At 39.8% G+C, this 25,840-nt stretch overlaps 2 protein-coding genes across 2 annotated transcripts; one reads left to right on the forward strand and one right to left on the reverse strand.

Annotated features, from left to right (window-relative positions):
* Positions 1 to 24: 24 nt before the first annotated feature.
* On the forward strand, positions 25 to 8,724 carry LOC138960408 (ATP synthase mitochondrial F1 complex assembly factor 2-like). The gene is made up of 8 exons (XM_070332319.1): positions 25 to 175; positions 572 to 616; positions 2,896 to 3,041; positions 3,331 to 3,428; positions 4,300 to 4,380; positions 4,620 to 4,732; positions 6,104 to 6,219; positions 7,806 to 8,724. The coding sequence occupies exons 1-8, from the start codon at positions 40 to 42 to the stop codon at positions 7,947 to 7,949; spliced, it is 879 nt and encodes a 292-aa protein (XP_070188420.1). The 5' UTR covers positions 25 to 39; the 3' UTR covers positions 7,950 to 8,724.
* On the reverse strand, positions 8,521 to 25,828 carry LOC138960407 (dynein regulatory complex subunit 3-like). The gene is made up of 11 exons (XM_070332318.1): positions 25,694 to 25,828; positions 25,352 to 25,547; positions 24,780 to 24,896; positions 23,494 to 23,660; positions 22,068 to 22,214; positions 18,274 to 18,393; positions 14,653 to 14,767; positions 13,931 to 14,103; positions 12,863 to 12,994; positions 11,364 to 11,558; positions 8,521 to 9,481 (listed from the first exon to the last, which is right to left on the reverse strand). Exons 2-11 carry the CDS (start codon positions 25,509 to 25,511, stop codon positions 9,230 to 9,232), a joined length of 1,578 nt encoding a protein of 525 aa, XP_070188419.1. The 5' UTR covers positions 25,512 to 25,547; positions 25,694 to 25,828; the 3' UTR covers positions 8,521 to 9,229.
* Positions 25,829 to 25,840: the final 12 nt, after the last annotated feature.

Genomic DNA, 25,840 nt, shown 5'->3' on the forward strand with positions numbered 1-25,840 from the left:
CAGCCAATCAACATTGCTGTAACAGTTCAGGTTTGCAAGATGGCGGCGCCCATGGTTCGTTCTTCGCTGAGATTGTTTTTGAGGTTTTGCAATGTACCAAAGACGATTTTAAACACGACATGTACTACATCACAGTCATGTGGAAGTCCGAGGCCCTACTATACAAGCATCAGAGGTTTGTTTGAAATTTGTGGAATATTCTACAGAGCTATACTTTCTTCAAAATTATCGACTTCACACTCATCACAGTTCACCTTGCTTGTTGATCAATCACTTGAATTGATCAGTTGATGTTACGCTTCTCACTCGCCGGTGTAACGATATCGTTTTTCTCCTGCTCCCACAATTGAAAAACTATGCACTATGCAGGGCGCTTTAGTTATCACCAGCAGTAAAAAATACTGCTATTTCTAAGGGGTAATTTTGAACTTTTTGTGGTGGGTTTAAGTGGTCCAACAGAAGACGGGGAGAGCTGCTGGGGAGACTTTTTTTTCCCCCAGAAAATGTCTTGTGATTTGTCGGTTCAAATCTGCTACTATGAAATAATATTATTAATATGTTTTGTCTACAGAGATAAAGAAATTCTACAGAAATGCCTCCATTGCAACATCAGATGGTAAGATATTTTGGTGTTTGGGATAAAACATTAAAATAAAAAGTGTATAATAAAACCCAGGCTCACACACATGCACACACACACACTCACACATAGATATATACCCTCTCACTCCTACACATGCTAAGTGTAAGTTTTTTTTATTAACAAATACCAGTAACTAAACTTTAGTGAAGAATTTTGTAACTTCCACTAGTTACATGGTTGGTCGTTTGACTGCACATGTAATGATGTATGTATTTATTAGGTCTGATTTCTACTACCTCTAGAGACACACCATGATTTGGGATTCCAAACACATACTGTGAGTTTGATTTATAAAAATGGTTTGTCCCTGGATCGATTGCTGCCTTAGAATGTTGACAGAGAATGTTGACAGAGGGGTCATAACATATTGCTGCCTTAGAATGTTGACAGAGGGGTCATAACATATTGCTGCCTTAGAATGTTGACAGAGGGGTCATAACATATTGCTGCCTTAGAATGTTGACAGAGGGGTTATAACATATTGCTGCCTTAGAATGTTGACAGAGGGGTCATAACATATTCCTGCCTTACAATGTTGACAGAGGGGTCATAACATATTGCTGCCTTAAAATGTTGACAGAGGGGTTATAACATTGCTGCCTTAGAATGTTGACAGAGGGGTCATAACATATTGCTGCCTTAGAATGTTGACAAAGGGGTCATAACATATTGCTGCCTTAGAATGTTGACAGAGGGGCCATAACATATTGCTGCCTTATAATGTTGACAGAAGGGTCATAACATATTGCTGCCTTAGAATGTTGACAAGAGGGGTCATAACATATTGCTGCCTTAGAATGTTGACAGAAGGGTCATAACATATTGCTGCCTTAGAATGTTGACAAGAGGGGTCATAACATATTGCTGCCTTAGAATGTTGACAGAGGGTCATAACATATTGCTGCCTTAGAATGTTGACAGCGGGGTCATAACATATTGCTGCCTTAGAATGATGACAGCGGGGTCATAATATATTGCTGCCTTAGAATGTTGACAGAGGGGTCATAGCGTATTGCTGCCTTAGAATGTTGACAGCGGGGTCATAACATATTGCTGCCTTAGAATGTTGACAGCGGGATCATAACATATTGCTGCCTTAGAATGTTGACAGAGGGGTCATAACATAATTATTGCTGCCTTAGAATGTTGACAGAGGGGTCATAACATATTGCTGCCTTGGAATGTTGACAGCGGGATCATAACATATTGCTGCCTTAGAATGTTGACAGAGGGGTCATAAAATGTTGACAGCAGGGTCATAACATATTGCTGCCTTAGAATGTTGACAGAGGAGTCATAACATATTGCTGCCTTAGAATGTTGACAGAGGGGTCATAACATAATTATTGCTGCCTTAGAATGTTGACAGAGGGGTCATAACATATTGCTGCCTTAGAATGTTGACAGCGGGATCATAACATATTGCTGCCTTAGAATGTTGACAGAGGGGTCATAACATATTGCTGCCTTAGAATGTTGACAGAGGGGTCATAAACATATTGCTGCCTTAGAATGTTGTCAGAGGGGTCATAACATATTGCTGCCTTAGAATGTTGACAGCGGGATCATAACATATTGCTGCCTTAGAATGCTGACAGCGGGATCATAACATATTGCTGCCTTAGAATGTTGACAGAGGGGTCATAACATATTGCTGCCTAAGAATGTTGACAGAGGGGTCATAACATATTGTTGTCTTAGAATGTTGACAGAGGGGTCATAACATATTGCTGCCTTAGAATGTTGACAGAGGGGTCATAACATATTGCTGCCTTAGAATGTTGACAGAGGGGTCATAACATATTGCTGCCTTAGAATGTTGACAGAGGGGTCATAACATATTGCTGCCTTAGAATGTTGACAGAGGAGTCATAACATATTGCTGCCTTAGAATGTTGACAGAGGGGTCATAACATATTGCTGCCTTAAAATGTTGACAGAGGAGTCATAACATATTGCTGTCTTAGAATGTTGACAGAGGGGTCATAACATATTGCTGCCTTATAATGTTGTCAGAGGGGTCATAACATATTGGTGCCTTAGAATGTTGACAGAGGGGTCATAACATATAAGGAGAAAGAAGGGACATTATTAATTAGTAGAACCTGCTGATCAGAGAACATATAAATAATGCACTTGTTTGTTTGTTTGTTTTCCAAAGCAATTTTCTATCTGAAGACGTGTAAATACAAGTATTAATGTTTGACTTCCCTGAAATAGAATCATGCTAGTTCTCACTTACATTTTTACAGGTTGGTATGAAATCAACTTGGACAAGCGAAAGTTACGTACACCAGGCGGCAATGTGTTTCGTGTTCCCAATGAAGCATTGGCCTTGGCAGTGGCTACAGAATGGAACAGTCAGGATAAGCTAGTGGAGAGACATGGAATGCACTTGGTGAGAATTAATGTTGTGTGAAAGTATGACTTTCCTATTCCTAATTTTCACTGTCTCTGCTTTGGCTTCTGCTGAGTTTTCAATGTTAATATGGTGGCTGATGAAAAAAAAAGGCCTCATTTTTACTTTTGAGAAAAATGGTAATATGGTCTGGTTTTGAAATCTAAAAACGATCTGTGTTGTGAATATATATGCTTAAATATGTATGGTGACTTATAATTGGACAGCATTGAACACTAAATTTACGGTTTGAACATTTTTAGTTTTCACCCAAAACATCTTTTTCCAGACAAACCTCAGTAATACAGCCCTTGACAATCCCCTTCGAAAAACAAGAGAAAACCTCACAGAAGAGATTGTCCATTTCCTTGAAACAGACACCATTTGGTAAGTTTACAGTAAGGTTGGTTGCATCTTCCAATTACAGCTACTGTGTTTTGAGCGGAAGAGAGGGTTATGACCCAGGAGCACATTAACAAACTTTTTACGTGTCAATGAAGCAAAAATGAACAAATTAAAAAAACATCATCAAGAATATGATCCCCCAAAGAAAATGATCCCCCAAAGAAAATGGGCGTATGGCAGGGTAAAAACCCACTCGTGCAATAAACACCAGTGTACTTGGCTATTTCAGCCAATAAACACCAGTGTACTTGGCTATTTCAGCCAATAAACACCAGTGTACTTGGCTATTTCAGCCAATAAACACCAGTGTACTTGGCTATTTCAGCCAATAAACACCAGTGTACTTGGCTATTTCAGCCAATGAACACAGAAGAAGAAAAAGGCTTCTCGTTGCAACATATTTCCTTGGTTGCAAAGAAGATTCGCAATTTGTCCGTGGGCGTCTGTGTTCTGATTTGTAGCTTCTGTGTTCTGATTTGTAGCTTCTGTGTTCTGATTTGTAGCTTCTGTGTTCTGATTTGTAGCTTCTGTGTTCTGATTTGTAGCTTCTGTGTTCTGATTTGTAGCTTCTGTGTTATGATTTGTAGCTTCTGTGTTCTGATTTGTAGCTTCTGTGTTATGATTTGTAGCTTCTGTGTTATGATTTGTAGCTTCTGTGTTCTGATTTGTAGCTTCTGTGTTCTGATTTGTAGCTTCTGTGTTCTGATTTGTAGCTTCTGTGTTCTGATTTGTAGCTTCTGTGTTCTGATTTGTAGCGTCTGTGTTCTGATTTGTAGCTTCAGTCAAAATTTGTTGGGGTGATGACGAAAATGGAATAGCTGTTTTAGTTGCTGTTATTTTTAATTTTTTCCAGTTACAGAATGGAAGAACCAGATGAACTACAAGAACTACAGACAGCAGAATGGGAACCTATACTGCAGTGGGCACGAGACAGGTACATCACGGTTTATTTAATGATACAAAATTCATCATGTGGACATTTTTGTGTAGTTTTCGTGTTTTGTATTTGATGTTTATTACTTTATCAATGACTGCTATATAATGCTCTTGCTCTTTACCAAAAAATGGCTTTTTCATTATTGCGAGAAAATAAATGCAGGTGAGGATTTTTTAATGATGTTGAATATTATGTAACAAAATGCCTGTGTCATGTACAAAGTTTTGAAATCTTAGGTACCAGATCTCGGTGGAATCAACATACGACATTGCTCCGCCACTCATCACCAATGACTCCAAAGACATCATTCGACGACACCTGATGGCTTACAGTGACTGGGCACTGCTTGGTAATATGATTTGCTGATATTTTTAATTGGAGGCTCCATAGATTTACATTTTATGCTTTTTAACACTGCTAAAAACAGATCATTTTAAATGAAACAAGTCGCGTAAGGCGAAATTACTACATTTAGTCAAGCTGTGGAACTCACAGAATAAAACTGAATGCACTGCATTTTTTCACAATGACCGTAGTCCGCCGCTTGTGCAAAAGGCAGTGAAATTAACGAGCCTGTTTAGCGCGGTAGTGGTTGCGCTGTGCTGCATAGCACGCTTTTCTGTACCTCTTTTCGTTTTAACTTTCTGAGCGTGTTTTCAATTCAAACATCATATCTATATGGTTTTTTGAATCAGGAGCCGACAAGGAATAAGATGAAATTGTTTTTAAATCGATTTCGGAAATTTTATTTTAATCATAATTTTTATATTTTTAATTTTCAGAGCTTGTTTTTAATCCGAATATAACATATTTATATGTTTTTGGAATCAGAAAATAATGAAAGATAAGATGAACATAATTTTATAAAAAAATAATTTTAATTACAATTTTCAGATTTTTAATGACCAAAGTCATTAATTAATTTTTAAGCCTCCAAGCTGAAATGCAATACCAAAGTCCGGCCTTCGTCGAAGATTGCTTAGCCAAAATTTCAATCAATTTGATTGAAAAATGAAGGTGTGACAGTGCCGCCTCAACTTTTACAAAAAGCCTGATATGATGTCATCAAAGACATTTATCCAAAAAATGAAAAAAACGTCTGGGGGTATCATACCCAGGAACTCTCATGTAAAATTTCATAAAGATCGGTCCAGTAGTTTACTCTGAATCGCTCTACACACACACACGCACAGAACACACACACGCACACACACACACACACATACACATACACCACGACCCTCGTCTCGATTCCCCCTCTATGTTAAAACATTTAGTCAAAACTTGACTAAATGTAATAAAAAAGGTATATGATAGGGAAAGTTGCATGCTATTTTGAAACTGCCCCTAGTATGCTGTCTACCTTTTTTGTGTTTGCAGTATACAATATTGTGCACACACACACACACACACACACACACACACACACACACACACACACACACACACACACATAAGAAGATTAGATGCTTATCAGTAAGGAAAGTTAGATGGTTACCAGTCATGCCAACCCTCAAAACAATCAATTATATCAAGAGTAGAAGAGCATATCCTCATAATGTTTCTATCAAGAGTAGAAGAGCATATCCTCATAATGTTTCTATCAAGAGTAGAAGAGCATATCCTCATAATGTTTCTATATGCACATGTGCACTCTGTTTTGCTTTGTTATACCTATTTGATTATTGGTTCTTGAAAGCCTCGACACTGCTGTTTTCAGGTTACCATTATGCAGTTGATACCATCAAGTCCTTATTGCTGGTCATGGCCCTTATGGACCGTCACATCACGGTAGAGAAGGCTTTTGAGTTGGCTGCATTGGAACAGATCTTTCAGGTTCCTTTCTTTGAGTTTTACCTTATATAGCTCTTCATGAGTGTGTGTATGTGTGTGTGTGTGTGTGTGTGTGTGTGTGTGTGTGTGTGTGTGTGTGTGTGTGTGTGTGTGTTAGAAATACAAGGAATCTGAAAAGGGTTGGTAAGAAACAAAAAAGTTCTGTGTTGTTTGTATCAACAGTGAGTAGGTTTTCCATTTACTCCTGAAAGATCATAGCTTAGGTGCAGATGATGAGCAAAGTGTAATAAGAGAATGCGAAAGTTTTAATCAACTTGTTACTTAATATAATGAAAACAAGTCGCGTAAGGCGAAATTACTACATTTAGTCAAGCTGTGGAACTCACAGAATTAAATTGAACGCACTACATTTTTTCACAATGACCGTAGTCCGCCGGTAGTGCAAAAGGCAGTGAAAGTGACGAGCCTGTTTAGCGCGGTAGCGGTTGCGCTGTGCTGCATAGCACGCTTTACTGTACCTCTCTTCGTTTTAACTTTCTGAGCGTGTTTTTAATCCAAACATATCATATCTATATGTTTTTGGAATCAGGAACCGACAAGGAATAAGATGAAATTGTTTTTAAAACGATTTTGGAAATTTAATTTTAATCATAATTTTTATATTTTTAATTTTCAGAGCTTGTTTTTAATCCGAATATAACATATTTATATGTTTTTGGAATCAGAACACGATGAAGAATAAAATAAAAGTAATTTTGGATCGTTTGATAAATAAATAATTTTATTTACAATTTTCAGATTTTTAATGACCAAAGTCATAATTAATTTTTAAGCCTCCATGCTGAAATGCAATATCAAAGTCCGGCCTTCGTCGAAGATTGCTTGGCCAAAATTTCAATCAATTTGATTGAAAAATGAGGGTGTGACAGTGCCGCCTCAACTTTTACAAAAAGCCGGATATGACGTCATCAAAGACATTTATCGAAAAAATGAAAAAAACACGTCTGGGGATATCATACCCAGGAACTCTCATGTAAAATTTCATAAAGATCGGTCGAGTAGTTTCGTCTGAATCGCTCTACACACACACACGCACAGCTACAGACACACCACGACCCTCGTCTCGATTCCCCCCTCTATGTTAAAACATTTAATCAAAACTTGACTAAATGTAAAAAGAAAGAGAGGGAAGGAGGTTGTACCGAGAGAGAAAGAGAGAGAGAGAGAGATGATGGAACTTTATTTTTCAAGGATAGAGGTTTAAGGCTACGCCTTTTCTTACAACCAATCCTTGAGAGAGAGAGAGAGAGGGAATGCGAAAGTTTTAATCGACTTGTTACTCAATATAATGAAAAAAAAGAAAGAGAGAGGGAGGGAGGTTGTACCGAGAGAGAGAAAGAGAGATGATGGAACTTTATTTTTCAAGGATAGAGGTTTAAGCCGACGCCTTTTCTAACAACCAATCAGAGAGAGAGAGAGAGAGAGAGAGAGAGAGAGAGAGCACGCGGAAATGTGACGTCATATCCATGAAGGCAGCAACAAGCTGTAGAAATATTGATTAAGAATGTACCAAACCTGGTTACTTTTGTGTTCTCTTGTTGTTTTAATATAATGAATTCATATTTCAGTCCAGGAGATGGGGCAATGTGGAGTGGCACCATGACTTAGAAAAATACCAACTTCAGTCAAGACTGGCAGCTTCCACTCTTTTTGTACATTGGTGCAGCGAGAACACGACAGTGCGACAAAAAGCTTCCTTAGCCATTCAGTGACTCTTATAACCTTGAATGGTTGAAAACGACGTTAAACACCAAATAAAGAAAGATTCAGTGACTCTGATATTGAGTTCCTTAGCCATTCAGTGACTCTGATATTGAGGTGCTTTTTAACGTGTGATACTTTGTACAGCGTATTTATCAAACTAGTGAGAACTTTGTTTGAGCCTCTTTAGGCTTTGGCATTTTTAGTTTTTTTAAGGCTGTGTGTTCTTTTGAAATAAAAGTAGTGCACAAAAGTTGAATTCAGTGTAAGCAAGGCTAACAATATAAGGAATACCAAGGTGTAAGTGATATGAATTTTCTGAATGTGTAAGGCATGAATAAGTTGATGTGTTCTATGTTATTCAGGTGGTGCAGATTTGTATGAGTGTTCCTTGTCCGAGCATTGATTTTTCAACATTTCTACAAACAAAATTAAATGCTGATGAGATGATGCTAGAATACCTTTTTGCATGCTGAAAGATACCAGTTTTTGTTGTGTTTGAAGAAAAGATTCAGGAGTTGCTGGTAATCTTTCCCCTGAAACATTTGTTAGTAGAGTAGAGCACTGTCAATGAGCACAGACGACATTTCAAAATATACATTTATTCAAGTTTTGTTTTCAGCATATAAGAATATGCCATGACAGAAAAGTATTTACAGTATGATTTGATTGTTGTGAATGATGATTGTTACCACTCACAAGAATGTAAGAATGTTATGTACACAAGAATCCCCCAATAGATTGCCTCAGGATGCCTGAAAATAAAAGTGAACATCAGTCTTGAAATTGTTTTTAAATGTTTTCTTTGGATCATCTAGTGTGATATTTTCTTTCATATTAGGGTTAGTTGTTGTCTTTCCTGTTGTTGGTTAGGGTTAGGGTTAGTTGTTGTCTTTCCTGTTGTTGGTGTTGTTTCTAGTTTGCCCCTGCAATTTACTAACGTTCATTTCCAGTTTTTCTTGAGCATCGAAATAGTCACAACTTACGACCTGAGCAGTTCAAAGCACTTGGATGGAAAGGAAAATCATAACACTACTCTGCGTTTTACTCTCATCAGCAAACCATTATTTCCACAGCTACACAGAATGAGAAATGGTACATTGAACAATTGTAACACAACAGCATTTTGCTTATCCATATTGTGTCCATTGGGTTATTATATTGTGTCCATTGGGTTATCCATATTGTGTCCATTGGGTTATTATAACCACAAAACATCTCCTATGCACAAAAGAAGAACCCGCTGTAAATGTTCCTTTGGCAGTCTTTGTTGTGCTTCTGCTGTCTTTGCTCAGTAGTTCGGGCCAGTCACCATTTCAAGGTTGTCGATCTCCTCCCGCAGATGGTCAATGAGATGGTTGATTTCTGTCACTCTTGATCGGTTACGCTTGATTTCCTGTTCCTCGTGAATGGTTTCGATCATATTTTTCAACCAGTTGTTAATGCGTGTGACGATATCATCTTCTTTATTGTCGATTTTCATCAGGTGGGCATCGTGGGAAGTAGAAACAGCGTTCATGATTGTGTCTTTGTCCACGAACAACTGAAAAGGAAAATAGACACATGTTTGTAAAATACGTCTGAAGCTACGCCAGTAAAATTAGTCTACAACTTTCCCCTCACCTTTCGAGTGCTCCAAATAGTCTTCTTTCAAGGTATCAAGATAAAAACAACTAAATTATTCTCTTTCTCTTTATTTTATTTATATAGCGCCTTATCCGAAGTTCAAAGCGCTTTTATGCCGTGTGAGATGGAATTTTTTACACAATATATCACGCATTCACATCGACCAGCAAACCTCAAGCCTGTTAGGCGAATGTTCACCTTTCGCGGCCTTTATTCCAAGTCACACGGGTATTTGATGGACATTTTTATCTATGCCTATACAATTTTGCCAGGAAAGACCCTTTTGTCAATCGTGGGATCTTTAACGTGCACACCCCAATATAGTGTACACGAAGGGACCTCGGTTTTTCGTCTCATCCGAAAGACTAGCACTTGAACCCACCATCTAGGTTAGGAAAGGGGGGAGAAAATAGCGGCCCGACCCAGGGTCGAACACGCAACCTCTCGATTCCGAGCGCAAGTGCGTTACCACTCGGCCACCCAGACCTATCAACTGATAGGTTGGTATTTAGAAAACAAGGTCTCAAGATAAAAACAACTAAATTATCAACTGATAGGTTGGTATTTAGAAAACAAGGTATCAAGATAAAAACAACTTAATTATCAACTGATAGGTTGGTATTTAGAAAACAAGGTATCAAGATAAAAACAACTTAATTATCAACTGATAGGTTGGTATTTAGAAAACAAGGTATCAAGATAAAAACAACTTAATTATCAACTCATAGGTTGGTATTTAGAAAACAAGGTATCAAGATAAAAACAACTAAATTATCAACTGATAGGTTGGTATTTAGAAAACAAGGTATCAAGATAAAAACAACTTAATTATCAACTGATAGGTTGGTATTTAGAAAACAAGGTCTCAAGATAAAAACAACTAAATTATCAACTGATAGGTTGGTATTTAGAAAACAAGGTATCAAGATAAAAACAACTTAATTATCAACTGATAGGTTGGTATTTAGAAAACAAGGTCTCAAGATAAAAACAACTTAATTATCAACTGATAGGTTGGTATTTAGAAAACAAGGTCTCAAGATAAAAACAACTAAATTATCAACTGATAGGTTGGTATTTAGAAAACAAGGTCTCAAGATAAAAACAACTTAAGATCAACTGATAAGTTGGTATTTTCTTTCTTTCTTTCTTTATTTGGTGTTTAACGTTGTTTTCAACCGTTCAATGTTATATCGCGACGGGGAAAGGGGGAGATGGGATAGAGCCACTTGTTAATTGTTTCTTGTTCACAAAAGCACTAATAAAAAAATTTCTCCAGGGGCTTGCAACGTAGTACAATATATGACCTTACTGGGAGAATGCAAGTTTCCAGTACAAAGGACTTAACATTTCTTACATACTGCTTGACTAAAATCTTTACAAACATTGACTATATTCTATACAAGAAACACTTAACAAGGGTAAAAGGAGAAACAGAATCCGTTAGTCGCCTCTTACGACATGCTGGGGAGCATCGGGTAAATTCTTCCCCCTAACCCGCGGGGGGTAGGTTGGTATTTAGAAAACAAGGTCACAAGATAAAAAAAACTAAATTATCAACTGATAGGTTGGTATTTAGAAAACAAGGTCTCCAGATAAAAACAATTAAGTTACCAACAGATAGGTTGGTACATATAAAGAAAGTACAAAAAGGACTTGAATCTTATTTTCTACTTTGTACAATGCATTCTTGCAAACTTTGAAAAAGGTTGAACTTATTCTTAACTTCAGAATTTGTTAGTTTAAAGGCTCTTTTGCCTTTACTGAACGTCTACTTGTTTTCTTTGACTTCAACTCACCATTCTAAGCTCTTCAGAGATTTCCTCATCAAACTCATTCTTTGCCACCTTGTCAAGTGTGATTTGTGCGATCTCCATCATCTTTTCATTGTGAAGGTTTTCTACATCACGAGCCTGTGCAAGGAAGCCTTGCAGATATTCAATGAAGGTTGAAACCAAGTCTTGCATGTTGCGGTCAAAGTTTTGGAGCACCTCCTGCAACAAATAAGTAGCAAGAAAGTTGCTGAAAATTCAGAAAATGTGTAAACACATGTAATCAGCCTTTTGCTGTTGAGATATTTTTACCTTGTTCGTACCTCCAAAGGTCCCGCAGTGGGGCACTGCGGTTATGAAATTAAAGGCCCCTCCTGTTTTTGGAACCGCAGGAGCTTTCTAATTTGCTGTTAGGTAGATTTTTGGTTCCTCTTTCCTGTCATGCTCTCTTTTTCTTCATGAATTCTTTTCTTTTTTCTGCCTTCTTGCTCATTCACCTGTATTTTTTCCAAAAATCTCTTCTCTTGCCGCTTGTCTCGCGATTCATGTATAGTTTAATCTGTTAGTGTTCTGATGTAAGTCCAGCAGTAGATAGGTTAAGCCTATTTTAACATACTGGAAACTGGTAATCTTCCTGTAGGTATTAATTTAGTTTTACTAAAGCCTGCTGGGACACAAGTAATGGGTTAGTGCATTTGTAAACAGGAATCGCTTGACAAGTGGCCCCCTTCATCCCCCCCTTCCTCGTCCTGATATGGCTCTGCGTAGTCGGCTGGACGTTAAGCAACAAATAAACAAACAAACCTCCAAAGGACCCAGAATACAATTTGTATTGTGAATACAGGGATCTTATGCTCGTTAAATCTCCTTAAATTCTGAGTCATTTTCAAAGCTCCTGTATTTCCTTGAATGTAAGTAAAAATAACCCTGCGGCTTCCACCTCCTTCTTCTTCTGCGTTCGTGGGCTGAAACTCCCATGTACACTCGTGTTTTTTGCACGAGTGGAATTTTACGTGTATGACCGTTTTTTCCCCCGCCATTTAGGCAGCCATACGCCGTTTTCGGAGGAAGCATGCTGGGTATTTTCGTGTTTCTATAACCCACCGAACTCTGACATGGATTACAGGATCTTTTTCGTGCGCACTTGGTCTTGTGCTTGCGTGTACACACGGGGGTGTTCGGACACCGAGGAGAGTCTGCACACAAAGTTGACTCTGAGAAATAAATCTCTCGCCGAACGTGGAGACGAACTCACGCTGACAGCGGCCAACTGGATACAAATCCAGCGCGCTACCGACTGAGCTACATCCCCGCCCCTTCCACCTCCTTAAAAACTCCTTAAAAAAGAAATCCTAAGTAACGAATATGTTAACTGTGTGAAGAAAAAAAATGTGTTGAGTTTTGAATTTGCTGGAGGCGCTTTGGAAAGTTCTCCTTGAAAAGTGTGGAAAAACTACTGTCAGTCTTGAAATGATAGCGCAGGAAGCCTGAAGTAAGTGTTGTGTGTGCCTTGACCTTGACCTTACCTCCAGCTGATCCACAAGCTGCACTTCCAGGCCCATCAGTGTGTCCCACAGTTCTGTCACATGTGCGTTGTACTCGTTCACCTTCTGCTCCAGCAGCTTAGGGTCTGATACATGGGTCAGTTCTGCGAACAGCTGAAACACACGAGTGGATTTTAATTAAAAGACGCTATGTTTATTTATTTATTTTTTCTTTCTTCAAAGATGTTTTATTCAGGCAATTTTACAATTTGTCATGCGATGCATAGAAGTCAGATGATAATAGAGTGGATATGACGGATACAAACATATTCAATACAACATACAATCAATTATAATAAATGCTGTTCCACAAGGGTAATTTTTCTTTCTTTTAAATAAATAAAAAAATAAAAAAGACGCTCTGTTTAAATTGACAGTCTTTGGCTGTTGGATTTCAAAGTGACAAACACATACCCAAAACATTGACAGTGGCGTCTATTTCATTTAGTGCACGCACAAGCAAACGCCTTTACCCATTTGGCACATTTGTTCAAACTCAGCACTGATCAGCCTGCCAGGATACAGCTTCATTCCTAAATCTGTTATCATTGATTAGTGTAAATGCATTCCTTAATTGATGTAAATGCATTCCTTAATTGATGTAAATGCATTCCTTAATTGATGTAAATGCATTCCTTAATTGAGCCGGTTAAGTTGACTTCACACCTTGCAAAGTCCTTTTACAGAAAATTCAATGCCATAGACTTCACCCAATTCATATCAGGCTTTAGACACATGTACTTTATGCAGAAAATTCAATGCCATAGACTTCACCCAATTCATATCAGGCTTTAGACACGTGTACTTTATGCAGAAAATTCAATGCCATAGACTTCACCCAATTCATATCAGGCTTTAGACACGTGTACTTTATGCAGAAACCAACACAAGACTTATAAAAGTGAACAGTTGATGAGCTTTCTTTTTTAGTTAATATCTGAATGTCAAATTTAGTATCAAGCCTTTCATTTGCACCCTATCACACGTTATTCTCCTTGGACTGATTTCTAACTCAGAATGTGATTTTGACTGGGTCAAGTATCAACTCACCCGCTTCTTTTCCAGCAGGAACTCGTCCACTGCCTTCATTCCCATGTCTTTGTTCTCTGTCTTGGCCTCTTCCACACTCTCCCAGAACTGGTTCACCTCACCCTCTCGCCTTGTGTGCTCCTGCAGGCCGTACTCAAAGATTTGCTGGCAGATGGCGCTGAACTTCTCACCGAATGTGCACAGGAGTTAAGGGAAACTGCCCTTAAACAAATCCGGAACAAATCTTCTGGCACCCAACCCCATCAGGGTCTGTTTAACCTGAATCATTTCTGCACATATTTTTTTGGTGACAGATAAAGGTCACGTGAGTTTAGGAAAACACACGTGCTTAGCAATCACAGCCAGTGATCGACAAGCAAACAGCGGCAAAGCGTGTCTCTAATGTGCATAATTTCGAAAGAAAAGGGTATCATATCAGGACCACACTGCATAATATACACATCAGAGTTATATCATTTGTTCATCACAATTGCAGGTTAAAACCTGCCAGTAGCCTGCTAGTTGCTTCGCCTTGCTTTGAAAAGCTTGGGTCTGTAAAAGGGGCTCTTACTCTGCCTCACCGCTTAAAAACCTGACAGTCATTTCCGGAAAAATCCATTAGCAGAAATGCTCATGTTAATTAAAGTGGAATAAAGTACTGTATGAGCTCAGAAACTATTACATTTGGAACATTCATTGCCAACATTTCATCGGTAAACAGAATATGTTTGAAGAAAAAGGATATACAACAAGAATCTCATCGACACCAGGCATTTGTTTTAGCTTCAGGCCCTCTGGATCTTCGGAGTACATGCTGTCGAACAGCTCGGGCCCGTTCAACAGTTCCACATAGGCTTTCTGAAACATCCAAGTTCAAAAATAGATGATAACATTGCAATTGTCCTTTCAAAAGAATTAATAAACACATAACAACAACAAGTCGCGTAAGGCGAAAATACAATATTTAGTCAAGTAGCTGTCGAACTCACAGAATGAAACTGAACGCAATGCCATTTTACTCGTAGCATCGTCAGGCCACCGCTCATGGCAAAGGCAGTGAAATTGACAAGAAAAGCGGGGTAGTAGTTGCGCTAAGAAGGATAGCACGCTTTTCTGTACCTCTCTTTGTTTTAACTTTCTGAGCGTGTTTTTAATCCAAACATATCATATCTATATGTTTTTGGAATCAGGAACCGACAAGGAATAAGATGAAAGTGTTTTTAAATTGATTTGGACAATTTAATTTTGATAATAATTTTTATATATTTAATTTTCAGAGCTTGTTTTTAATCCGATTATATAACATATTTATATGTTTTTGGAATCAGCAAATGATGGAGAATAAGATAAACGTAAATTTGGATCGTTTTATAAATTTTTATTTTTTTTTACAATTTTCCGATTTTTAATGACCAAAGTCATTAATTAATTTTTAAGCCACCAAGCTGAAATGCAATACCGAACCCCGGGCTTCGTCGAAGATTACTTGACCAAAATTTGAACCAATTTGGTTGAAAAATGAGGGCGTGACAGTGCCGCCTCAACTTTCACGAAAAGCCGGATATGACGTCATCAAAGACATTTATCAAAAAAATGAAAAAAACGTATGGGGATTTCATACCCAGGAACTCTCATGTCAAATTTCATAAAGATCGGTCCAGTAGTTTAGTCTGAATCGCTCTACACACACACACACACACACACGCACGCACGCACACACGCACGCACATACACCACGACCCTCGTTTCGATTCCCCCTCGATGTTAAAATATTTAGTCAAAACTTGACTAAATATAAAAATGCATGTTGGTAGGACCAGTCAAGCATTTTAATGTCTATCTTAGAGGTTCCTTGGATGTGAATTTGTTTCTTAAATGTGATAAATTTGTCACAGTTTACTTGAGCAGTGTGAGTGTTGGAGAAGGCATCAAAGTCAGCTGTCAGTTGACACAGTTACTGTTTCTCTTCATCTATATATATATACGACCTGTGTCTGTCTGTCTGTCTGTGTGTGTGTGTGTGTGTGTGTTTGTGTGTGTGTGTGTGTGTGTGTTCGCTATGCCAAGCCAAAGTTCTCGATGGATCTGCTTCAAATTTGGTGGCCATATTCAGGTAGACCCCGGACACAACCTGGTCGATGAGAATTTTCAATACGTGCTCTCAGCGCGCAGCGCTGAACCGATTTTGGTTTTTCTGTTCATCTTCCCAGATCCATTCCCTGACTAACTCTTCCTTATCTTCTCCAGTGTTTTGCGTTTATCTCCCTTCCTTCATGTGGCGTCAATCTATATTCCTGTTACTACGTTACTATTTTTAGAATGTCACTGCACTGTCCAGAACAATTTCCTTGCACCTGTAAGTTGTCCTCACTGTAAAAGTGCAAAGGTCGAATCAATTTATAGCCACGCGAAAAATACACTGTCATCTATCTCTATATATTTATAGATATAGATATACATATATATACTAGATGAATACCCGCTTCGCCGGGTACGGCTGCGCCGGGAAGAAGTCGATCCGAATACCCGGCTATGCCGGCACCGCACAGACGAAGGGAAATAATCGTGGCTGAAAACACTGGAGAAGATAAGGAAGAGTTACTGGTAGTGGATCCAGACAAAAAAAACAAAATTGGTTCAGCAAAAAAAACAAAATCGGTTCAGCGCTGAGAGCACGTGTTGAAATATCTCATCGATGAGGTTGTGTCCGGGGTCTCTCTGAATAAGCCCACCAAATTTGAAGCAGATCCATCGATAACTTTGGCCGTGCATTGCGCACAGACACACAGACACTAGTCGTATATATATATAGATATATACGGCTTCTCTGTGTGTGTGTGTGTGTGTGTGTGTGTGTGTGTGTGTGTGTGTGTGCAGGCAACACCTGTGGATTGTAGAGTTCTGTTTGTGATGGGGTCTGGCGGCTTTTGTCTGTCTGTATGTTCTGGCCTCTGAAAAGCCATAACAGTTAATATAGGGCTTAGAAATAAGCTCTAAAATTCTCAATCCCGTTTGAGAGGACTTCGCCTTCAAAGGTGATTGTGGTGTTTCGGCACTCGGTTACATTTGACGTCGTCGACAGGGATGGGACTCGACATATGTTCAGGAATGGCATTATGGCCACTGAATCATTTTCGTGCTGTTCCCATTCCACCAACCTAAGCTTGGCGGGTCCATGGTTCGGAACTTTGGGGACAAAGTTCATTCAAAGGGGGTCGAGTGTGACAGGGAGACTACCGTCGCCCTTCACAGCAGACTCTGCAGAGTTGTTCGCCTTAGAAGTTGTGGGCTTTCCTTGCATGTACCCGTAAGTTGTCCTCACTGTAAAAGTGCAAAGGTCGAATCTATTTATCGAAAAATACAGTCATCTATCTCTATATATTTATATATATAGATAGATATATATATACGGCTTCTGTGTCTCTCTCTGTGTGTGTGTGTGTGTGTGTGTGGAGGCAACACCTGTGGATTGTAGAGTTCTGTTTGTAATGGGGTCTGGCGGCTTTTGTCTGTCTGTATGTTCTTGCCTTCCTTTGAGTGGGCACAAACTGGTGGATGAAAATGTTCACACATGCCTGGCGAAGCCGGGTATTCCTCTAGTTGTCAAATATTGTTACTGTGTAGTAACTTCTTGGGAAAAGCTTATACGCTGCATGCAGTGAATATTGCTGCAAAGGTTGTGTTTGGAGCACTGGAGAGGTGTGTCTCCCACAGTCAATGCTGATTTGGCTGGCTGGCTGGCTGGCTGGCTAAGACGCATAAAATTGAACATCATGACAGCAGCAAAAGACTGATGATATTTGTTAGAAACTGGGATCCCGTTCGGATCTCTAGCTTTGTGTTCCTTTTTGCGCAAATTCATGACGAATTATGTGAAAGGTGGAGCACCGAGGAGCAAGTCATCCTGGGACCAAGTGAAATGAGATGCCGTTGCCGTTCCTTTAAAGTGTTACCACTAAAACACTGCACACAGTGCAGTGAAAGCATATTGCGAAGCAAACACTGCAGGCTTGTATCTGTGCTGCGGCTTACTGCCTATATCAAGAACACCCTGAAGACTGCGAAAAGCAATGTACAATCCCTTTCTCTTGTACACTCGGCCCTGTCCCCCATCCCCAATCCTCTTTCTCAGCCTATCTCTACCCCCCCCCCCCCCCCCCCCATCCAGTTATTGATAAGCTTAATGTTTACGTACATAAGATGTTCCAACCATTATGACTGATTTCCACACTCTTGGTGTAGCATCACGAAACAATAAGTTGACATTTTGAAGACTGACCTTGTGTAAAGACTGACCTTGTGTAAAGACTGACCTTGTGTAAAGACTGACCTTGTGTAAAGACTGACCTTGTGTACAGACTGACCTTGTGTACTTCGTACTCCTTTGCTTTCCTCTCATTCTCTTCTTCTTTGGTCTGCGCTTTCTTCTCATTGTCCATCATCTCTTCCACCTGTGTTTGATGTCTTTCGTAGGCGGCAGCTTTCTGAAAAACAGGGACACAGCCATAATTATCTGTCACAATTACAGTGGTACCTGTGATATTAGGCCCCTCTGATGAAAGGACACCTTCCATGAGAGTACACCTTCATTTGTCCCTTTGCTATTAACTTTACCAAAATATGCCTTAGAGGACATCTGCATGTAATACAGGGACTCTGTTGGATGGCCCAAAGGGTGTTCGATCACCCAAGGTACCTCTAATACAAATAAGTGCTTAAGCATGTACCTTAATACCTGTAGTATCAAGTCAGCTCACAGAAACTTCACTCAACATCTTAGAAGCTCATTTGATCAATGGTTTTTATTTTATCCATATGAAAATATGTTGGGTGGCTTGCATTGTCCATACAGTAGCTTTGGAAATTGTACCATATATTTTTCTTAAAATTTACATCAAGACTTTTCACCAGCCCTGTCACGCCTTTGCTGCTGTGGAGAAAAGTGCAGTACACATACGTTTGGTTTGATATCCGTCATTTTCCCTATAAGAGTCTTGTAATAGTACAAAAGGGCATTCAGTACAAATCGCCAGTGCATAAATAGGTCACTTTAACCCGACAACTTGTGTGCACCAGAATTGGGTTTTTCCTCTTTCTCTTAGCAAAACTTTGGTACCGAACGAGTTAATTACTTTCACATGTGTAGGTGAGGCGAGCTTGGCTGGCCCTGGGAAGCCGAGCTGACCACAGAGGGGCCTTTGTTCTAGTCCTCCCCTCCCCTCCCGCAACTGGACTTTACCCCCCCCCCCCCACCCCCTGTAGCTGTAGGAAATGATTCGACTTGGAGATTTTAGGATCTTCTTTGCCCTACCTTTTCTTGTGATGTTTTAATTACATCGTTTTTGATACAACAAATAACATCCCTTTTTGTTTTAGGATCATCTTTGTTAAGTTTTACAGTCAGTTTTTATGAAGGTTTGGTGAAGAGGGGCGTGTTCTTTTTACCCTCTCTTTCCACCCCCTTCTTTAGTTTGTTTATTGCCAGGCTTGACGTTTCTTGCTGCTATACTCACAAACGCATACTCTCTCTCTCTCTCTCTCTCTCTCCCTCTCTCTCTATTTTATCTTGCCATTCTTTTTCTCGGTATCCCTTTCATTCGTATATTCAATACATGTATTCATTTATTCAGAAGAATGTAGGCGCTATATGTTAATCATATATATGGCTAAGTACGAATGTACAAAGACGATTGAGACTGGTGTGTGCAGACGATTTTTGTTATGGCAAAGGCCGTTGGTGCTTGGAGCACGAGTTGTTTTTGCGGGTCAGTTTTATGGGCATGGATTTGCCGTTTGATATGAACGTCTTGTGTACGTTTTGTGAACTGAAGAGAAAGAAGAAGTACTGGTGTGTGTGACATAATTGCTCAGTCTTTGAGAGACAGAGTGTAAATGGAAGTTTTGCAGTTCGTCTGCGTTTTTGTCTACCTACAAGTGTTTGGTATCTACGGATACGTTGTAAGGTTTGTCGTTTAAGGACATATGTTTGTACATCATTTTTCATGTGGATTTTCTTAATAGAAGAGCTTTTGTGTATATTTGAGGAATTTAACTTCAGTTTGTAAGGAGGCTGGCAGCAGGCTCGGAGCCCTCCACCTCTCCTCCCTTTTGCTCCCGCGCTGCCAGAGCGGGATTCTCATTGGTCCTGCTAGGGTGACGTGGAAGGAAGCCCCGTGAGTTATAAAAGCCGCTGTCCTCATGAGGTCGGGAGACGTGTGAGAGAGTAGGGTGCCTAATAAGTGCCTGAAGCATGCGTCTCCCCTGTTTTAGAGTCAGGGTGGGCGGGGATGTAGCTCAGTCGGTAGCGCGCTGGATTTGTATCCAGTTGGCCGCTGTCAGCGTGAGTTCGTCCCCACGTTCGGCGAGAGATTTATTTCTCAGAGTCAACTTTGTGTGCAGACTCTCCTCGGTGTCCGAACACCCCCAAGTGCGCACGAAAAAGATCCTGTAATCCATGTCAGAGTTCGGTGGGTTATAGAAACACGAAAATACCCAGCATGCTTCCTCCGAAAACGGCGTATGGCTGCCTAAATGGCGGGGTAAAAAACGGTCATACACGTAAAATTCCACTCGTGCAAAAAACACGAGTGTACGTGGGAGTTTCAGCCCACGAACGCAGAAGAAAAAGAAGAAGAAGAGTCAGGGTCATCAAAACTACCACTGGGGAGAGATACACTGAGTTGGGCAAAAGGTGCGGGAACCTATGCCATCTGCTCGGTGCCTCTCACCGAAAGATACATTGAGTTGGACAAAAGGTGCGGGAACCTATGCCATCTGCTCGGTGCCTCTCACCGAAAGATACATTGTCATTGAGTTGGACAAAAGGTGCAGACCTCCCTATGCCATCTGCTCGACAGTGTCTTTCAGGAGTTGCGTGTGGTTTTGTGCCTTGGTGCTTGACCACGTCCTCAAATCGTAGCTCCAGTCCCAACCAGCAATTGTGAACAGTGCGCGCTGTTTACTCGGTTACCACAAGGCTTATTAGGGTAGTGCGCGCTACTCTAAGGTTACCAACAAGCAGTGATCGAGTGGCGTCACTCGATTTTGTCAAGGCCCCGAACCCCTGCCCGATTTTTTATCCAGATTAGGACTTAGGTTTTGTTTTCAAAGAGTCAGTTTAGTCGCCAGGGTACCTACGGGTCATGCCCGATTTTTCAGCAGTTTAAGGATTTAGATTTTATTTGTTAGTATAGAAGAAGAGACTGTGTTTAGAGCCAACCTAGATTCTTTATAGATATACTTTCTATGGAAGAACTCACGTATGTTTGTTTTGATTGTTTTGGTCTGAATACAATTTGAAATCCTATAATACTCTTGTTGATTTTGTATTTTGTTCGTCTGTTCGTCTGGTGCGTGTGGTTTGAATGCCATCCTGACAAATGTCTTTTAAAACCGCATGCACGGTAACATCTTAGACACAGACAGTTAATATTCCCGTGAAGCTACCACCGCTCGGCTTTACATTGCTAAAGAAAAACACCCAACCAATAACTCACAAACAAACAAAAATATTGATGTGTGTTTAAGACAATCACTAAAATTTTACCTGCAGGCTGTGTACATGCAAATATAACAAGTCGAGTGAAGCGATATAAAGGCTGTGTACAATATAACAAGTCGTGTGAAGCGATATAAAGGCTGTGTACAATATAACAAGTCGTGTGAAGCGATATAAAGGCTGTGTACAATATAACAAGTCGTGTGAAGCGATATAAAAACATTGAATCAATCTGTTGGCCTGAAACTAAAAGATCAACACTAAAAACCAGTCATCACCAAGACTACATGCAGTAAATGTAGTAAGACTTGGCTAGCCATACGTGAAGACAAGTCACGCTCCTCTCAGCGAAGCATAAGAACGTAGTACCTAATTAACCTATGTTTTTTGTAATTGTGAGCACATTTTCAGAATAAACAAAACAAATCTATATGTTTTAGGATTCAGTAAATGAAAAGGAATAAAATGTAATCACTTTTGGATCTATTACATTATCAATATTTTATTTTAATTAGAACTTTGAGAATTTTAATAAACATACTCATTAATCAATTTGTATGCTAAAATGCAATCCCATAGCTCACAGTATTTCTAGCTCAGCAATGCTGGTCTCTTGGCAACACCGCTCATCAGTTTTGTACATAAGTAGCCAACACTTACTGTCTGGTCATCTAGAAGTCTGTAGTCCAGGAACTCTAGGTCGGGTAGGAATGCTGCCACATACTGTTTGTAGTTATCCAGTTCACAGAAAGGGTTGTTGCTCAGATTCAGGGTCTTTAGCTTCCTGAACCTTCTGAGGTATGATATCTGCAGCAAGTCCAACAAAGAAATGATCATTTTGTTGACTGAAGCTCAATTTCTGGTACAGGACATTAAAATGAGCATGACGTTAAAATGTGTTTGCACCATACTTCTCTAGAAACAACCCTGTAGGTGTAGGTAGTACATTTTGAAGATGATGAACATGCACAGGAGGGATGCGTTTACCATACCCAGTCTTCAGCTTCCACAGATTTGTAAAACTCAGCTTCCTCAGTACACTAAAAAGTAAAACTCACTTTAGTACTTAACAAGCAGAATAACCTACATGTACCTCCACATTTACCATGCCCAGTCTTCAGCTTCCACAGATTTGTAAAACTCAGCTTCCTCAGTACACTAAAAAGTAAAACTCACTTTAGTACTTAACAAGCAGAATAACCTACATGTACCTCCACATTTACCATGCCCAGTCTTTAGCTTCCACAGAGTTGTAAAACCCAGCTTCCTCAGTACACTAAAAAGTAAAACTCACTTTAGTACTTAACAAGCAGAATAACCTACATGTACCTCCACATTTACCATGCCCAGTCTTTAGCTTCCACAGAGTTGTAAAACCCAGCTTCCTCAGTACACTAAAAAGTAAAACTCACTTTAGTACTTAACAAGCAGAATAACCTACATGTACCTCCACATTTACAAATGCCCACATGAACACACACACACACACACACACACACACACACACACACACACACACACACACACACACAAAGTATGCACGTATGCATAGACACCAGTCCTGATAGCCATTGCAGGGACGTCAAAACACTGACCAACCGCATGCATAGCCACACACAACCGCATGCATAGCCACACACAACCGCATGCATAGCCACACACAACCGCATGCATAGCCACACACAACCGCATGCATAGCCACACACAACCGCATGCATAGCCACACACAACCGCATGCATAGCCACACACAACCGCATGCATAGCCACACACAACCGCATGCATAGCCACACACAACCGCATGCATAGCCACACACAACCGCATGCATAGCCACACACAACTGCATGCATAGCCACACACAACCGCATGCATAGCCACACACAACCGCATGCATAGCCACACACAACCACATGCATAGCCACACACAACTGCATGCATAGCCACACACAACCGCATGCATAGCCACACACAACCGCATGCATAGCCACACACAACCGCATGCATAGCCACACACTACCGCATGCATAGCCACACACACTTGCACACAAACACACATACTGTATTTGACTTTAAAAGTTCAGATTACAGTTTCCAGTTCTTTGAGGTCATTGTTGCCGATAGAAAAGACCTGGAGGGCCATCAGTGTGTCCATGTTCTCGATGCGACTGATGCGGTTGTTGTACAAGGTCAGGTCCTCGAGTTTGGTCAGTGCATCAAGGCCCTCAATCACCTCAATGTTATTGAAGGACAAATCTGAAACAAAACTTGACATCATGATTCCTCACTTATCCTTGTCATCCTGATTAAGTTCATTAGGTCAGCCACTGTCTGACAACAATTTGAACAAGAATGGACAGCCACTGTCTGACAACAATTTGAACAAGAATGGACAGCCACTGTCTGACAACAATGTGAAGAATGGACAGCCACTGTCTGACAACAAGAATGGACAGCCACTGTCTGACAACAATGTGAAGAATGGACAGCCACTGTCTGACAACAATGTGAAGAATGGACAGCCACTGTCTGACAACAATGTGAAGAATGGACAGCCACTGTCTGACAACAAGAATGGACAGCCACTGTCTGACAACAATGTGAAGAATGGACAACCACTGTCTGACAACAATGTGAAGAATGGACAGCCACTGTCTGACAACAATGTGAAGAATGGACAGCCACTGTCTGACAACAATGTGAAGAATGGACAGCCACTGTCTGACAACAATGTGAAGAATGGACAGCCACTGTCTGACAACAATGTGAAGAATGGACAGCCACTGTCTGACAACAATGTGAAGAATGGACAGCCACTGTCTGACAACAATGTGAAGAATGGACAGCCACTGTCTGACAACAATGTGAAGAATGGACAGAAACTGGTTGCTGTTGTGTTTTCTTTTTGTTTTGACAAACGTTTTTAGTCATGTCAAACGTTTTTAGTCATGTCAAACCTTATGTTCTACTGAACTTAAAAAAGACAGGAGGAGGCAAAGTTGATTGCCAAGGAGCTAAAAAGGAATTAATATACTTATAAAGGGGAAATGATCCTCAGGTTTTCCACATGAGAACATATTTTTACATATATTTATATATTTCCACTTAACTACTTGCATTAAGACTGTTGCCAGTGTTGGTAGTACGTTAGGAAAGAAATTTAAATAGTATTCAGCTTCAAACATTTTTTTACTGTCCTAAATCATGCATGTTATGATGTTAGTGAGTATCAATAGCAATTATTATGCATTTATTGACCACACCTTAAACACTCAGTTGTTCATCCCAGAAAAGCATCGACTATGAATTTTTATGCATTAATTTGCATCAACATACTATAGTAACATACATACAATAATAGGCTGGTTAACATACCTAACCACACAATGTTGACCAGCATATCAATGCCTTCTATTTTCTCAATGATGTTGTTGTCAAGCTGTAGTTTTGTCAGGTTGACAAACTCCCAGAGGCCATCAATCTTGAGAATATCTGTGGGGGAAAAAGTGTGTTACTTTCCAGACGTCTTCTGTGTTGAAATCCAAACAAACATATAGACTGCTAACGTTTGAAAATTCAGAATCAATAAACAAGAATTGTAGGTTATTCGAACATCTAATTGTTGAAAAAATTGTAACATTTTGTTTTGTCAACAATTTATCGTTCCACTAATCCTGTGTTGAATCATTTGAATTTGCTTGAATTTAAAACAGTGCACACATTCTCTTTTTCCTGCACTCTCTTTCACACACACACACACACACACACACACACACACACACACACACACACACACACACACACACACACACACACACACACACACACACATACCAACAAACTAAAACTAACTAACTAAACTGGCATAATGAAATCCAATATGAAGTTGATTTGACTGTGTCAACTTAATCAATAATCATTGAAAAGAAAAAAAGTTCGAATCTCACTTTTGAAGTCCAACCGCAAATGCCTGACATCTCCAAAATCTATGCCTTCTATCTTTGCGAGTTTGCCTGCCTCTTCTTTGGGGCCCTGTTCCTCCACAGCTCGCATTAGCATCTCCTCGTCAATGACGGAGGGTTCCACGGTATCGTAGAGACGACTCATCTTGGTAGTTTGTGTGTGGGGCTGACACTACCCTACCTGAAAAATTCACCAGAATGGCAGCATGCAATATCCGAATATTATTATCGTTGATAACTTTTACGGGCCTAACTTACATACAATGAACAAGAAAGTGGTAAAAAAAGAAAAACATATGTGTTGAAATGCTTTCATTTTTGTCATACCTCAAAGATTTGTTTGATCTGTCGATCAAAAGTCAACCCGTTTACTTAAATTCGCCTCTCATCAGTAGCAGACGGAAACAGCTTAGCTTCCAAGATGGCGGACGTTGCTATGGGATCTCACATACTTCCGGTCAAAAATGTAAAAAT

The sequence above is a fragment of the Littorina saxatilis genome, linkage group LG2 (genome assembly GCF_037325665.1).
Source record: "Littorina saxatilis isolate snail1 linkage group LG2, US_GU_Lsax_2.0, whole genome shotgun sequence".
Lineage (NCBI taxonomy): Eukaryota > Metazoa > Mollusca > Gastropoda > Littorinimorpha > Littorinidae > Littorina > Littorina saxatilis.

Coding starts and splice junctions, on each gene's coding strand:
- LOC138960408 (XM_070332319.1), top strand. CDS start 40: ATGGCGGCGCCCATGGTTCGTTCTTCGCTGAGATTGTTTTTGAGGTTT. Junction 617..2,895: donor CTCCATTGCAACATCAGATG/GTAAGATATTTT, acceptor ACATTTTTACAG/GTTGGTATGAAATCAACTTG. Junction 3,042..3,330: donor AGAGACATGGAATGCACTTG/GTGAGAATTAAT, acceptor ATCTTTTTCCAG/ACAAACCTCAGTAATACAGC.
- LOC138960407 (XM_070332318.1), bottom strand. CDS start 25,511: ATGAGTCGTCTCTACGATACCGTGGAACCCTCCGTCATTGACGAGGAG. Junction 14,104..14,652: donor CGATGAGATTCTTGTTGTAT/ATCCTTTTTCTT, acceptor TCCTGTGCACAT/TCGGTGAGAAGTTCAGCGCC. Junction 9,482..11,363: donor TCTCTGAAGAGCTTAGAATG/GTGAGTTGAAGT, acceptor TTTCCTTTTCAG/TTGTTCGTGGACAAAGACAC.